At 53.9% G+C, this 15,435-nt stretch overlaps 1 protein-coding gene across 2 annotated transcripts; it reads right to left on the reverse strand.

Moving 5' to 3' along the window:
• Positions 1-5,074: 5,074 nt before the first annotated feature.
• Positions 5,075-11,709, reverse strand: ELF3 (E74 like ETS transcription factor 3). Of its 2 annotated transcripts, none has more exons than XM_032136414.2 (9): positions 11,573-11,709; positions 10,980-11,150; positions 10,082-10,303; positions 9,824-9,916; positions 9,501-9,620; positions 9,224-9,313; positions 8,963-9,079; positions 8,245-8,440; positions 5,075-7,048 (listed from the first exon to the last, which is right to left on the reverse strand). In XM_032136414.2, the coding sequence occupies exons 2-9, from the start codon at positions 11,140-11,142 to the stop codon at positions 6,934-6,936; spliced, it is 1,116 nt and encodes a 371-aa protein (XP_031992305.1). In that variant the 5' UTR covers positions 11,143-11,150; positions 11,573-11,709; the 3' UTR covers positions 5,075-6,933. The 2 variants fall into 2 exon arrangements, with proteins under 2 accessions (XP_031992305.1, XP_031992306.1); XM_032136415.2 differs by having other exon boundaries at positions 11,459-11,709.
• Between the last annotated feature and the right edge of the window lie 3,726 nt (positions 11,710-15,435).

Genomic DNA, 15,435 nt, shown 5'->3' on the forward strand with positions numbered 1-15,435 from the left:
CTCTGTCGCCCGGCTGGAGTGCAGTGGTGCAATCTCGGCTCACCGCAACCTCCTCCTCCTGGGTTCAAGCGATTCTCCTGCCTCAGCCTCCCAAGTAGCCGGGATTACAGGCACCCGCCACCATGCCCGGCTAATTTTTATATTTTTACTAGAGACGGGGTTTCGCCACGTTGGTCAGGCTGGTCTCAAATTCCTGCCCTCAGGTGATTTACCCGCCTCAGCCTCCCAAAGCGCTGGGATTACAGGTATGAGCCACTACGCCCGGCCATAGCCTAGCCTTCCTACTCCCCCTGGGTGACCTCTTCCCTACTGGGTCTTCTGCACTCAGCATGGAGCCATGCACACAGCAGACAGTTAATGTACACAGAGAGAATGAATGATGTATGTAAAGCAATAACTTGACACATTGCCTGGCAGCTAGTAGATACTCAGTAAGCGGTCAGCTGTCAACATGAAGCTCAGGCTCCATTCAACATGATTTGTGACTTTGAGCAAGTTACCTTTCTTTTCTGAGCTTCAGTTTCCTCATCTGCAAAGTGAAGAGTGTTCTACACTGAGTGCTCTGTCCTACAAATCAGTGGTAGTTATGATGTAGGGACTAATTTTTTTTTTTTTTTTTTTTTTTGAGACAGAATTTCGCTCTTGTTGCCCAGGCTGGAGTGCAATGGCATGATCTCGGCTCATCGCAACCTCTGCCTCCCAGATTCAAGCGATTCTCCTGCCTCAGCCTCCTGAGTAGCTGGGATTACAGGTATGCACCACCACGCCTGGCTAATTTTGTGTTTTTAGTAGAGACAGGGTTTTTCCATGTTGGTCAGGCGGGTCTTGAACTCCTGACTTCAGGTGATCCGCCTGCCTCGGTCTCCCAAAGTGCTGGAATTACAGGCGTGTGCCACTGCACTCGGCCGATGTAAGGACTAATTTAAGGTGCTTGTTCTTCCTGAAAAAAGATGGGTTGAGGGGGAAATATATGCAGAGCTATTACATGGACAAATGAAGTTCTGCCAACTCTCCTACCTCAGCAGAGAGAGGGGATGGGACAAGACTGCTGGGCAGTGGTGGCATCTTTGGGCACTCTGGGTTAAGCAGCCATTCACAGCCCAGAAGACCATGCAGAGATAGTCCAGTGTGATTGAGGGCCCATGCTATGCCATGCACTGAATTGGATTAAAAGTCAATGGTTTTGGAGGTAAGAAAACTCAATACTTCCCAGTAAGGATCAGGGGCTCTGGTGTCCATCCCAGACCCTCATAATAGAAGGATCTGGCTGGGCTTCCATACTCACGAGCATCCTCCCATCCCTCCCAACCCACTTCATTCATTTATTTGTTGACATGCCCAATGAGCCATCCTTTTGCCAAGTAGAGGGGGTACAAAACATGCTCTTAGTCTGGGAGCAGTAGGTGAGAGAAGCATAGATGTTTTTAACCAGGGGTTGAAAACTTAGTGCTTCTGGGGCCACACAGGAACTGCATGGTGGGGATGGTGGTAAACTCAAGACTGTATGGAGCAGCCTGACTCCACTGTGAGAGATTGTGGTCCAGGGAGAGCTGACTCAGCTGGGCCAAATCTTCTGATTATTTTTTTCACATTTATTTTTATTTTTAAATTTTTTTGAGACCAGGTCTCACTCTGGTGACTTGTAGGACAAAGCACTCGAAGTAGAACAATCTCCATTTTGTAGTTGAAGAAACTGAGGCTCAGAAAAGGAAGGTGACTTGCTCAAAGTTGCAAATCATGCCCCGGCTGGATCATGCGATCAGAGCTTACCACAGCCTCGACCTCTCAGGCTCAGGCGATCCTCCTGCCTCAGCCTCCTGAGTAGCTGGGACCATAGGTGCACACCACCACTCCTGGCTAATTTTTAAAAAAATTATTTGTAGAGACAGGGTCTCCCTATGTTGCCCAGGCTGGTCTTGAACTCTTGGGCTCAAGTAATTCTCCTGCCTCGGCCTTCCGTTGTTGGGATTTCAGGCATGAGTCACCTCGCCCAGCCAATTTTTTAAAAAGACAAGCCACAAATTCAGGTTTTTTTTCTGTAAAAATTTTCCTACTTTTAAAAACTTGACAACTTGGGCCAGGCGAGGTGGCTCACGCCTGTAATCCCAACACTTTGGGAGGCCAAGGCAGGCAGATCACAAGGTCAGGAGATAGAGACCATCCCGGCTAACGCAGTGAAACTCCATCTCTACTAAAAATGCAAAAAATTAGCTGGGCGTGGTCATGGGTGCCTGTAGTCTCAGCTACTCAGGAGGCTGAGGCAGGAGAATGGCGTGAACCCGGGAGGCAGAGGTTGCAGTGAGCCGAGATGGCACCACTGCACTCCAGCCCGGGGGACAGAGCATGACTGTCTTGAAAACAAAAAGCAAAAAACTTGACAACTTGTTGATTTTTTTGTGACTGTGGCAAACATATCTGTAGTAGAAGGCATGGTGGGTAGTTCAGTGGAGCTCTTATAGGCCAGTGGCAAATGAAGGCACGGGTGGCCTCCTGAGTGCAACCTGTGCAGTGGTCCCACAGGGCCCTGCGCTTGGAGGACCGCACCTGGCGCATGGTTCATGCTCTGCTCTGCTGTTGCCATTTTGAAATTTTTAAACATTCTTTTTTTTTTTTTTTTTTGAGATGGAGTTTCTCTCTTGTTACCCAGGCTGGAGTGCAGTGGCATGATCTTGGTTCGCTGCAACCTCTGCCTCCCAGGTTCAAGCGATTCTTCTGCCTCAACCTCCAGTGTAGCTAGGATTACAGGCGCACTCCACCACACCCAGCTAATTTTGTATTTTCAGTAGAGGTGGGGTTTCGCCATGTTGGTCAGGCTGGTCTCAAACTCCTGACAGGCGATCCACCCGCCTCGGCCTCCCAAAGTGTGGGATTACTGGCGTGAGCCACCGAGCCCGGCCTAATAATTCTTTAACAAGGGCCCAGGCTTTTACTTTGCACTGGGCTCTGCAAATTACCAGGCCTGTCCCGACTGGAGGCAAGGGCTGAACCCATCTGGTGGGGAAAAAGGGCCGAAGAGGAGGTCAGGAAATGCTTCATAGGACTCCGAGGGAGGAGGTGAGTCGTGCAGGCAGGCCCGGGTGTGGCTATGTGAGACTGTGAGGTGGGAGTGTGTTGCGTGCCGCCGGTGTGTGCAAGTGTGTGAGGCTGTGAATATGGGTATGTGAGTGTGTGAGCGCAGGCAGTGTCTGCAGTGCGTGCAGGGGCATGTGAGTGAGGGCTTGTGAATATTTATCTTTGTGAGTGTGAGTGTGTGTGACTTTGGTTCCCATGAGTGTGTATGAATGTGGGTGGTGTGTGGGGGAGGTGGTGGCCAGGGCAGGGAGAGTCACGGGGCCATTTAGCAAATATTTATCGAGCACCTCCTCTGTGCCAGGCGCTGTGCAAGGTGCTGAGGTGAGTAAGCCCCAGCACTTGCCCAGAGGTGCTCGCAGTCCGGCGAGAGAGAGAGAGATGTGTAAACAGACAACGGCAGTGAGAGAGCAGATTGAAACCAGACTCCTCAGAAATGCAACCCCTTCACCCACTTCCCCCAGGAGAGGCCAGACTTCCCCACAACTGGTGGGACAGGTGGGGCTGTGGGAGAAGCCAGGAACTGTCCCAGGGGGCCAACTCCAGCCCCTCCTCAGGCACACCCAAACACCGCGGGAGGGGTGACCTCCCTCTGACCTGCGCAGCGACACACCCAATCCCACAGAAGCAGATAAGAGGTGACCAGCAGCTCCGGCAGGGCGGGATATAAACAGCCCGGCCCTGTGGCTTCCTCCCCACCCCCACTCCCCAGCCCAGGACACACCTGAGGGGATGCAGACTCTGGTGGGTGCTAGGAGGCCCCTGGGCTGGTGAGAGTCAGGGTAAGGGTGCCTGGTGCCCGACAGAGAGGGCAGCACAGAGGCCAGCCCAGGGGCCCGTGCCAGGACTTTGCAGCGTCCTGAGGGGTGAGAGGGCAGAGAACAGTTGGGGAGAAAGACGTCCCTCCCAGAGCTGCCGTCTTCCAGGCTGTCCCAGGCGCTGCCCTGCAGAGGCCACCTGCCCAGGTGGTCTCACTGAGCTGCAGCGTGGAGGCAGGCATGCTGTGAGCTGGCCCCGCTCTCACCCAGCCAGTGACTTCAGCCCACCACTGGCCTTGTCAGTAAAATGGGGACACCCAGTCTCCTCAGAGAGCTGTGAGGTGGATCAAATGAGATAATGGGATGAGGAAAGCGCCTCATAAACTGCAAATGGCAGGACAAAGGTCACCGCGCAGCGGCCAGCACCTGCCCCCAGCCCTCCAGAAGAGGGTGAAGGGGCTGAGCGCCATATTCCCAGCTCTCCTCCCCTCTAGGATCTCCTTTAGGAGCTGAAGAGGCTGGGAGTCAAGGGAGGCTGAACAAGCCTGTCCCGGGCTCCAGAGGCCCCTCCCCCACTTCTTGGCTAGGTGACTTCAGGCCACACTGGGTCACCTCTTTTTTTGAGACAGAGTCTCGCTCTGTCACCAGGCTGGAGCACAGTGGCGCGATCTTAGCTCACTGCAACCTCCGCCTCCTGGGTTCAAGTGATTCTTCTGCCTCAGCCTCCTGAGTAGCTCGGACTACATGCCCGGCATGCCCAGCTAATTTTTGTATTTTTAGTAGAGACAGGGTTTCACCGTGTTGGCCATGATGGCCTCAATCTTCTGACCTCATGATCCTCCCGCCTTGGCCTCCCAAAGTACGAGGATTACAGGCGTTAACCACTGCGCCCAGCTGGGTCACCTCTCTTAAGGGTGCAAGGACCCCGAGATATTGTTGCTAGGGAAACTAGACCAGAGTCTAATGCATCATTTTCAAGAAATGGGGTCATTTTTAGACTACGTAGTTGTGAAAGCTTCCCCAGCTTCTGAGGTTAAACCTATGCCCTGGCCTGCATCCCCTTTGTCTAACTGGCTCACACTTCAGAAGGGAAATGCAAGTAAAAGCCTTTTTCCAAATGGCTCCAGGATTCTAGGTTCTCTCATGACCTCACTTTTCTCTCCAATCAACTTCCCCACTCTCCTTTCCACCATTCCTTGCTGCTCCAGAGCAAGCTGCATTTCCAGAAATCCACACACAAGCTTTAGTTTTTCTAAGATCCCTTTTTTACCCACATCACTTCAGCCAATAATCTGGTTGGTATTTCCAAGACAACAGAGCAGTATTTCAAACTCACGAATGGGATTTTAATGTGCTGTATGGAATTTGAAGCCTCAAACTTAAAGAACTTTCCACCTGGAAAGCATTCTTAAGTAACATCAATGAACTGTCCTCCCTAAAACCTAGACACAGTATCCTGTGGAAACAGAATAATAGTTCTGGAATCGATTTAGGATTAAGTTAGGAGCGCCTAGACCAGGAAAAGCTCCCGGGAAACGGTTTTAGGACAGAATCAAGGCACACCTGTGGAACCTCTTTCTGCATCTGTCAAATGGGGACGCTGCGTCTCCTCTCTTCTTAGGAGAGGATTAAATGAGCCAGAGTGGACTAGCACAGTGCCTGACATGAGACTACACTTTCACTGGGTGCTATACTCACTACCTCACTACCTGGGTGACAGGATCATTCGCATCCCAAGCTCAGCATCACACAATATACCCATGTAACAAACCTACGCACATACCTCCCAAATCTAAAGTACAAGTTGCAATTACTAAAAAAAAGAGAAAAAGACTATACTTTCAACAAATGCCAACTCTTTCCCTCGTTCCTTCTCAGCAAGTACTCATCTCCATTTTTTTTTTTTCCTTTACAAGATCCTAACTCTGATTTTGTCAGACTCAAAAGCTGGGATTCATATTACAGATATACAGTTTACAGCCCACTTGGCTGGAATGCAAAACCATCTATTCCACAAGGCCGGCCATGCAATTCTAGACATCTTGAGAACATCAGGTCCAAACCCTAGCCTTACAGGAAGAATCAGTCCTAAACAGGACAGACTTGGTCAAGGTCAAGGTCAAGGTCATTTGAGCGGTGTCATGACAGCAGGATGCTCCTGACCTCAGCTTTCTGAGTTCATGTCCTTGCTTGCATGAAGTCTTGTAAGCGTTCTCCAACAGTCTCACCTGCTTCCTTTGCTCACCTCCCAGCCCAGTCCATGTGTCTGTAAGCCCACACCTGCTGCAGGAAATCTGTAACTCCCCTCTTCACCAGCCTTTCCCTCACCCTCAGTCTGGTAGACCTTCATTCTCCTCCGCTCCAACCTCTTGACCATATTCGATCCAAAGGCCCAAATTTCAGTACACAGGTAGCTAAGACAAAGGTTAGAAAAAGCCCAGAAGGCACTTTATTGGAGGTCTCTGCCTCCATTCACAGGAGAAAGGAGCCGGGAGCCCCATCCTGAGGGTCCCAGCATCAGCCCACTGGAGGGCCTGGAACAGTCCAGCACTCTGTGGGAGAGGAGTGGGGAGGGGAATGTTTTAGAAAAAATAGATCTCTATGTACATCTCACATATTTATAGCACATAAATTAGGGAGTGCTCTGACCCCTGCCCGTGGAGCCCAAGCACTGAGCAGGGAGGTGAACGCCAGTCCAGAAAGAAGGTGTTGGAGCCCCTGCTCTGTCCTCTCCATCACGGTGCTCCCCTAGGGCCTCCCCAGGCCTCCTTGGCTCAGTCCAGGTCTCTGCAGGAGGAAGGTGTTGTCTGCATTTAGTGTCTGAGACTGGGTTTGAGGAGGCACCAGATAAAAGGAGACACACTTGCAGCTATAGAGTCAGCTTCAAACCCCAGGGCTTGTAATTCCAAGAGGAGGGTGGGGAGGCGAGGCCATAGTCTCCGAGTCCCAGGACGATGGCTGACAATACACCAAAACGTCAGCTTCTCTCCACAGCACAGCTGGGAGCATTCCCCAGTGGAGGGGCCATCTGGCCTGCCTGTCCTCCCAGGAAGGTTTGCAGGCCTCGAGTGGTCCGTGAGTTTGGTCCCGGGTATAGTTCCAACCCTCAGTTCCGACTCTGGAGAACCTCTTCCTCCTTCCAGCCGCTTGAGTTTTTGCCAAACTTGTAGACGAGTCGCCGGCCATCCACCCGTTCCAGGATCTCCCGTTTGTAGTAGTACCTGGGTGAGGAGAAGGATGGTCAGAGGTGCTTTGGCAGGAAACGGGCCCCAGGCTGCCAGCCCTCCCACCTGGCCCGCGTTACCCCCAGGTAACCCATGCCCACTGGTCTCTGCCTGCCTGGAAGTGTGAGCCTGACTCACACTTCCTGAGCTCCTCTGTTCTTCCCACTTGCAAGCAGAAGCTCTGTCCCTACACTGGCCTGTAACTGTGCCCAGGACACATGGCTCTTTGCCTTTGCTTCTTTGTATCCTATGGCTATGACTGGGGTCTGATCATTAAATTACATGATTTTTAAGGCCAGGCGCTGGGCCCGGTGGCTCACGCCTGTAATTCCAGCACTTTGGGAGGCCGAGGCGGGTGGATCACTTGAGGTCAGGAGTTCAAGACCAGCCTAGCCAATATGGTGAAACCCCCATCTCTACTAAAAATACAAAAATTAGCTGGGCATGGTGGCAGGTGCCTGTAATCCCAGCTACTTGGGAGGCTAAGGCACAGAATCACTTGAACCTGGGAGGCAGAGGTTGTAGTGAGCCAAGACTGTGCCACTGCACTCTAGCCTGGGCGACAGAGCGAGACCCCGTTTCAAAAAAAAAAAGAAGAAGAAGAAGAAAAGAAAAGGCCAAGCATACGCATACTGGCTCACACCTGTAATCCCAGCACTTTGGGAGGCCGAGGCAGGAGAGTCATATGAGGCCAGGAGTTTGAGACCGGCCTGGCCAACATAGAGACCCTTGTCTCTATTTAAAAAAGAAAAAGAAAAAAAAAAAAGTAAGTACATGATTTTAGGGCTGGACGGGATCTTAAGATGATCTAGTCTACCCCTGGACATAGGAGGAAACTGAGGCCCAGAGAAAAGCAACGTAAATGCTTCAACGAGGAGAAAGCCAGGCCCTGGGTGGGCATGGCTCCTGCCCCCTTCCCCACTCTCCAGGTGCCTTCCTGAGGACCAGCCTCACAGGCGATACAAGAAATGTTGCTGTTAGCTCAAGCGCACTGTGCCTGCCGTCCGCCAGGCTAATACTTCCTCCATGTTGTCATTTAATCCACGAAGTAGGCCAACCCAGATGTTGTCCTCACTCTGTAGGACTCAGCCCTGTTGCACGAAGCCAACTGGCAGCCAGGAAGAGGGCAGTGGGAGTGTGAGCGCCTGCCCCCGTGTCCGGCTGTATCGTGAGGGTCCTGGCCGCCAGCTCACCTCATGGCCCGGCTCAGCTTCTCGTAGGTCATGTTGCTGTTCTTTTTCTTTTGGCCCCACAGTTGGGCCACAGCCTCGGAGCGCAGGAACTTGAAGACGCCTTCATGCCGATTCTCCCACTTCATGAGGCCCTCGTTGAGCTCCGGGTGGATGAGGATGTCCCGGATGAACTCCCAGAGGTGGGTGCCTCTGGGCGCTGCAAGGCCAGCCTCTGTCAGTTTGCCATCCAGGTGTCCCCTCTCACCCAAGGCCAGCCGGCCCTGCCCGCCCCAGCGCACTGCTGACTCGGCCACAGCATGGAGCAAGCCTCTCCAGAGAACCTGCAGTGCCCTCTGTGTGGGCACCGCAGTGACTGCTTTTCTCCTCAGCCCACCTAAGACCCACTGCTCACACTGAGCATGTCCCGGAGGGCAGGACAGTGGCCAGGTGCAGAGAGAACTGGAGTCAGTGGATAGGACACTGGAGTCAGTGGACAGGACTCTAGTGCCATGAGCCTCCCACTGGGAGCCTTATTTCCTCCTCCTCTCCAGGACCACCAAGCCAGGCTCTGGAGTTAGGTGGTGACCGATACCATAGAGCCCCCGCCTTGTGCACAGCTTACCAAAGGCCGTGCGGAGGCCAGAGAAAACGGGAGAAGGGATACCCGCAACGACCCGCAGTGCCCCAGGAAGCCACTCAGCCTGGGCGCAGGGAGGACCCAGGTGCCCCCGGAGCTCACCGTGCTTGCTCTTCTTGCCCTCAAGACAGTCCCAGTACTCTTTGCTCAGCTTTCGGGGCCGGCCTCGTTTCCGCTTCCCGTGCTTGGGATCCCCCTTCTTGCCGTCAGGAAAACCATCTGTGGGGACGGTGGGGGAAGATCAAGGAGGGCAAGGGGGGAGTTAGGGAGAGCAGCCCCTCTACAGGAAAAGGCTGCAGGAAGGGCCGGGCCCTCTGTGCATTGCTAAATGGGACTCCCTCTTGGGGACCTCCCGCGACTCACCGCTGGGGAAGAGCTTGCCATCAGTGGGATCCAGGTCCACGTCACTTGCACCGGAGTCCGAGGAGTGGGAGCTCCGAGAAGCACTAGTCCCTGGGGGGTGGGGTCACAGTAAGTCCCCTGCCGGCCCGCCCTCCGCTAAACCACGCTGCTGGCTCTCAGGACACACTTCCCATCCTGTTCCTGTTCCTGCCAGAAGGCCTGAGTTCTGGTGCTGGGAGCCAGAGGGAACCAGGGACACTTCGGGGAAGGGAAGTTGTGGCCTAGAGAGGGCTCTCACCTGCGGTGGAGACGTCAGAGCTGCCGGGGGAGGGGGCTCCTGCACCACAGCTGCCGGGGTGGTAGGGGCTGGCTTGCTGACCGTCGTCCAGCAGCTCCTGGGCAAAGGGGCTGCCCTGGTCTGGGAAGAGGAGGTGAGAACTCAGAGAGGGCTCAGGAGACCGGATCAGGACTGGTGAGGCTGCCCATGGGTCTGATGACCTGCTGCAATTTTTCTAATTGAGGGAGGAAGAAGTCTGGGGAGGGGGTCATCTCTAGCACTCTGCGGAGGGGTAGGGATGGGACAAGACAGGCTGGGGAAGGAAGGAGAAAACGGGTTCTCACCAAAGGGCCCCGGGTCTAGGGCCTCCTGGAAGGCCATGCCATCCTTCTCCAGCAGCTCAATGATCCAACTGAGCTCATCAGAAGGGCTGGAAGCTGACAAGGAAGGAAGGAAGGGTCACACTCCCTTCATCCCTCCCTCAAGGGCTCTCTCTGGCTGTGCCGCTGGCCCAGAGCTCCAGGGCCTGCCCACGGCCACACTGAACTCAACTCGGCTCAACATGTAGAGCTGCTCCCCCGCCTCCAGGGGCCTGGACTCACTGAGGTCTCGCAGCTGGGCATGGAGTTGGTCCCCCAGAGGCCCAAAGACCAGACGCAGCTCCTCAAGGGCACAATTGCAGAGGGTGGCCCCGTCCATGTCACACCGCGAGAAGTCAATGGCGCTTGCGTCGTACTTGTTCTTCTCCACTTGGTAGCTGATCCAGTCCAGAACCTGCGTCTTCGACCAGAACTGGGGCTGCTCCCCCGACCAGCTGGCCTTCTCTGCAAGGGCCAGGCAGGGAAACAGGCTCAGCTCAGGCTGCCCAGCAGACTTTACAGCCCCATTTTTTTTTTTTTTTGAGATGGAGTCTTGCTCCTGTCACCTAGGCTGGGGTGCAATGGCACGATCCCGGCTCACGGCAACCTCCACCTCCCGGGATCAAGCGATACTCCTGCGTCAGCCTCCCCAGTAGCTGGGATTACAGGTGCCCACCACCACGCTGGGATAAATTTTTTTTTGTATTTTTAGTAGAGACAGGGTTTCACCATGTTGGCTAGGCTGGTCTCGAACTCTTGACCTCAGGTGATCCGCCCGGCTCAGCCTCCCAAAGTGCTGGGATTACAGGCGTGAGCCACCACTCCCAGCCCACACAGCCCCATTCCTGGAGCACACTGGGGATTCACACCTCAGCCCTTGGAGCCATCCCAAGAGTAGGGGCAGGAGGTAGCATTCACAACACCCTTGTCCTGGTATCTGACACCTCCCTCTGCCTGTCACAGCCCCACAACCCCCAGCAACAGCCCCACAACCCCCAGCACCTCAGTCACTAAGTCTCAGCCTCTAGCCCTGGAATTTGCCTAGAGACCCTCCTCCCTGCCCATTCCCCCATTTGTCTAACAGGCCCTTAGAAGGATCTGTCTCCCACTCCGTGCCCCATCCCACCCCGCTGAGACCCACCTGTACCCTCCAATGACATCTGGGGGTTGCTCAGGGTCAGCACCAAGTCATCGGCCCCAAAGGTGGCAGCAGGGGGAACAGAGGCCAGGGTGGAGTCCTCTGAGCTGTACATCGCACTGAAGTAGTTGCTAAAAATGTTGCTAATCTCACAGGTTGCAGCCATGAGGCTACCTGTGGGTAGGGGGAGAGAGGATGAGGTTGGTGAGGGGACGAGGGTCCTCTCCTTACACTCCCAGCTACTCTGCTTTGCCCAACCCTGGGCAAGAGTAGCCCCCAGGAGCAGGAAGATCAGCAACTCTGTGGACACCCTCTCTTCAAGAAGGGCTCCAAGATCTCAGACCAGGGCAGGATCACAGGAGACTCCGGCTGGGCTTCCCTCCTCAGATCTCTGGGGCCCTGGAGCCAGACTGGTGGCGTCATGGCCATTCTGCCCTCCCAGAGACAATCTCTCTCTGTTCTTCGACCCTCAGGACACCTACGCTCTTGCTCGGAGATCCTAGACTGGAGTGCGCAGGTTCAGAACTGCAAATCCTCTGGACCCCTCTGCAGTTTCCCAAGAGCTGAGCTAGGGAATGACAGGCAGGGAATCCTACCGGAGTGGCGGAGTCCAGCTGTGGCAGGCCCGCCAGCAGTCAGGCTTAAGCTGCAGGCGGGAGAGAAACCCAGTTCCGCCAGGTAGCGCTGAGGTGTCTGGCCGCCGCGCTCCCCTACCCGGCTCTAAATAGAGCCTGGAGGGAGCTCCTCCCTGAGCTCAGGCCTTTATAGTGCGTCCCCTGCAGTAACCTGAGCTGGTGGCTCATTGGATGGAGGGGATTTCCTGGCCTTTAGACTGGGCTCCTGGCCCCAGGTGATTTGCATATTCAGTGCCACTTGGCCCGGATCTTAGCAGGCGGTGCTGGGAAATCAGGCCCGGCTGGTTTAATGATTGTCAGAGTCTGTCATCCCGCACCCTCTGGGGTTGGGCACAGGGCACTGGCCTGGGCAGGTGGCGGGAACGTTGCTGGGGTGGGCATCTGTGCTTTCGGCTGCCCTCTGGCCCAGGAAATTCCTCCCAGGGGCCAGGCCAGAGATGGGCCAGGCAGGGGGAGGGCAAGTGAGGGAACATGAACCCCTGGCTGACCTGGGTCAGAAAGCTGCTGGCCCCTAAATTCCAGAGATTCAGCAACAAAGAGGCCTAGTAGGGAGAGGAGTTACTAGGTTTAGGGGTTTTTCCCAGAACACCCAGGACTCTAGCCAGGGGCTGGGAGGTGCTCCAGGCTCAACGCTGGGCAATACTCATGGATTAATTGGTGGTGGCTGGGCCTGCCAGCCTAGCCTTGGCCCCAGGGTCCCCACTAAAGGGCTCCTTCTCCAGCACCCACTCTGTTGGCAAGATCTTCACTACCATCCAATCCAAGCATCAGGGTTGCTGCAGTCACTCCTGAAGAGACCTGGCTCTGCTCGAAAGTTCTTCTCTCAGCACCTGCTGGAGCCCTCCCTGCCAGAGTTGCCAGAATCCACAAATTAATCCCTGCTCTCTGGACCCCATCTAATCTCTGGTTCACTCGGCCCAGTTTTCCAGTGCCTTCTGCTGCCCTCTAGTGGTCAGAAGCCTGACTACCTGGGTCACGTCATTCAAAGAAGAGGGAATGCATAGTATTAATATATTTACCAAGCACTTTTCAACATATTCTCTCATTTAATCCTCACACCAAAAAAGTCCTGTAAGGAATGCATGGTTATTCTCATTTTATAGAGAAAAAAGTTGCAGTGTGGAGGGTTCCCTTAGAATGGCTTGCCCAGGCCACACAGAGTTGGTGAAGGGGTGGGCTGAGATTCACATCCAGGTATGCAGGTGTGTTGTACACGAAACCCTTGCTCTTTCCCTGCACAGGACTCAATGTCTTTGGGCTTCAGAATCTTCCTACCCAGCTCCATGGCCAGAGCCCTTGCCTTCCCTGTGGGCAGAGTCCCCCATGTCTGTGGTTGTCTCTATGGACTCAGCCCGAAACACAATGGACAGTGTCTTATAGACCCTCCTTGAGACCCTGAATGGGGTAATACAGGTGGTTGAGGCAGGAGACTTGTAGCCAGCATCTGCAACTGTGTGATCTTGGGTGAGACCCTTGGAGTCTGTGCTTGTTTCCCCATCTATAAAAAATGAGGTTGTCTGAATTTAATAATCCCTAAGATCTCTTCCAGATCTAGTATTTTGTTTATTTTGTTTTGAGGTGGAGTCTCGCTCTGTCGCCCAGGTTGGAGTGCAGTGGCGAGATCTCTGCTCACTGCAACCTCTGCCTCCTGGGTTCAAGCGATTCTCCTGCCTCAGCTTCCCGAGTAGCTGGGATTACAGGCGCCCGCTGCCACACCCGGCTTTCTTTATTTTTAGTAGAGACGGGGTTTCACCATGTTAGCCAGGATGGACTCCATCTCCTGACCTCATGATCTGCCTGCCTCAGCCTCCCAAAGTGCTGGGATTACAGGCGTGAGCTACCGCGCCCAGCCCATATCTGGATTTTTATGCATCTAAAATGTAGGATCCAGTGGCTCACACCTGTAATCACTCCATCTCAAAAAAAAAAAAAAAAAAGAAACTTAAAAAAAAATGTAGAATCTGTGTGACCCACCTCCATTAATGCACAACTTGGGGAGTTCCTGGCCACCCTCAGCCAGGGTGGGTGAAACGGTTACTCAAACAAAAGGTGACTCCACCTTCCAGATACTCCTTTCTCTAACACTATAGCCTGAGGACTAAGAAAGTCCTGCCCAGAGAATCTGCTTCTTACCTTACCTTCTTCCTCTCTGAAGCTCCCCGGTGCCTAGGAGAGAGTTAATGTCCAGGATCCCCCTCCCCACCACCCCCGCCCCCGCCCCCCACTGGGCCAGTGCAGGCAGGAGAGCCTGGGGCTCAGTAGGATTTTCCCCAGCCCTTCAGGGGGCCTCCCCCAAGGAGCCTGAGGCAGGCACACCCTCCACCCAGTCCCTCACCCAGGAATGTGGGAGAACCAGCTTCTAGCCCCAGGGCTGCTCACGTGCTCCCTGCCCTGAAGAGCATCTGGCTGGGGCTCCCGGGATGGCAGGGTGAAGAGGAGGATGTATGAGAAAAATGAGAAGGCTGTCAGCTCCCTTGCCTTCTTGGGGCTTCCTCACCGGTGACATGGAGCTGAGATAAGGAATCCCTACAGGCTGGCAGCTTGAGATAAGTGGGAAAGACTTGGATTTGAGGTCAGTGCCTTGGAGGCATGGGGATGGGGGTGGGGAGAAGGTTCCAGGATAGTGGTCAAGAGAGCTATGGAGCAGGATGCCAGGGGCTTCCCAGTATTCTGTGATGGCAAAAACAACCCACTGGCCTCCCCTCTCCCCACAGAGCTTGCCCACACGGCAGCACAGCCTCATCTTTGGGATGGGAGAATGTCCTACAAAAGGACAGGCACATCCAGTAGTCCTGTCAGGTACCAAGGTGGTGAGTGAGGCAGGCTGCACAGCTCAGGATACCCACGCTATGTAATGGGAGACCCCACAAAGTTAGTGGAGTCACAGCACAGCTGTTAGAGGAAGGGCTTCCAGCCTTTCCTTCCACTGACCCTTCATGATTACTGGGCCTATTGGTGCTATAGGTTTTTGTACAGAGCAAGGAAAGATAGCTACTGACAAGCTAGATAAAAGGTTGGGGAGAGGGGGAGGCAACTGGATAGCCCTAAAATAGTCCTTGCCAATAACATTGCCAGGAACAGTCCTGAAAGAGCCATGGAAGCAGTTTGCTGTCAAAATGCCAGTGCCTGGAGAAGCTCTTCCGATACTGGGCCTCCAGATCCCTTGCCTATGACCCATGTCACCCTCTCTGACGGTGGAGCTGAGTGTGCCATGGGGCAGAGGCCTCTCCAGTCTACCACTTTGGTCACCACTAGTCCGTTGCTCTTGCTGAGTGAAAGCAAATCGACTCATTCCCAACCCTTGTGCAGGGGAGGGAGGAAGCCTGTTTGATAACCTAAATCCGAGGACAGAGCAGAGCTGCGAACAAAGCCTGTTTCAGGGGTGCCCCGTATTTAAGAAAGGCAACTGAAACACACTAAATATTTCTTCCAACCCTCCCCTCATCCCACTCCCAAACCCAGATTGCTAACTGTTTAGGTCCCCATGTTGAGGCCAGGAAATCAGAATTTAGTGCTAAATTCTAAAAGAATTTACTGATTACTATTCAAATAGTTATCTAGGAGCAAAGACAGGTGAGGCCCAGTGAAGCCTTGGGGATGGGGAGAAGCGTAGATAAAAAGTCATAAGACACTTTTTTATTTTTGAGATAGGGTCTCACTCTGTCACTCAGGCTGGAGTTCAGTGGCACAATCAAGACTCACTGTGGCCTTGACCTCTTGGGCTCAAGTGATTCTCCTGCCTCAGCCTCCCGAGTAGTTGAAACCACAGGAATGCACCACACCCAGTTTTTTTTTTTTTTTTTTTGAGAAGTCTTGCTCCGTCA

The sequence above is a fragment of the Hylobates moloch genome, unplaced genomic scaffold (assembly GCF_009828535.3).
Source record: "Hylobates moloch isolate HMO894 unplaced genomic scaffold, HMol_V3 SCAFFOLD_18, whole genome shotgun sequence".
Lineage (NCBI taxonomy): Eukaryota > Metazoa > Chordata > Mammalia > Primates > Hylobatidae > Hylobates > Hylobates moloch.

Coding starts and splice junctions, on each gene's coding strand:
- ELF3 (XM_032136414.2), bottom strand. CDS start 11,142: ATGGCTGCAACCTGTGAGATTAGCAACATTTTTAGCAACTACTTCAGT. Junction 9,917..10,081: donor TGCCCAGCTGCGAGACCTCA/GTGAGTCCAGGC, acceptor CTTCCTTGTCAG/CTTCCAGCCCTTCTGATGAG. Junction 9,621..9,823: donor CCTAGACCCGGGGCCCTTTG/GTGAGAACCCGT, acceptor TCCTCTTCCCAG/ACCAGGGCAGCCCCTTTGCC.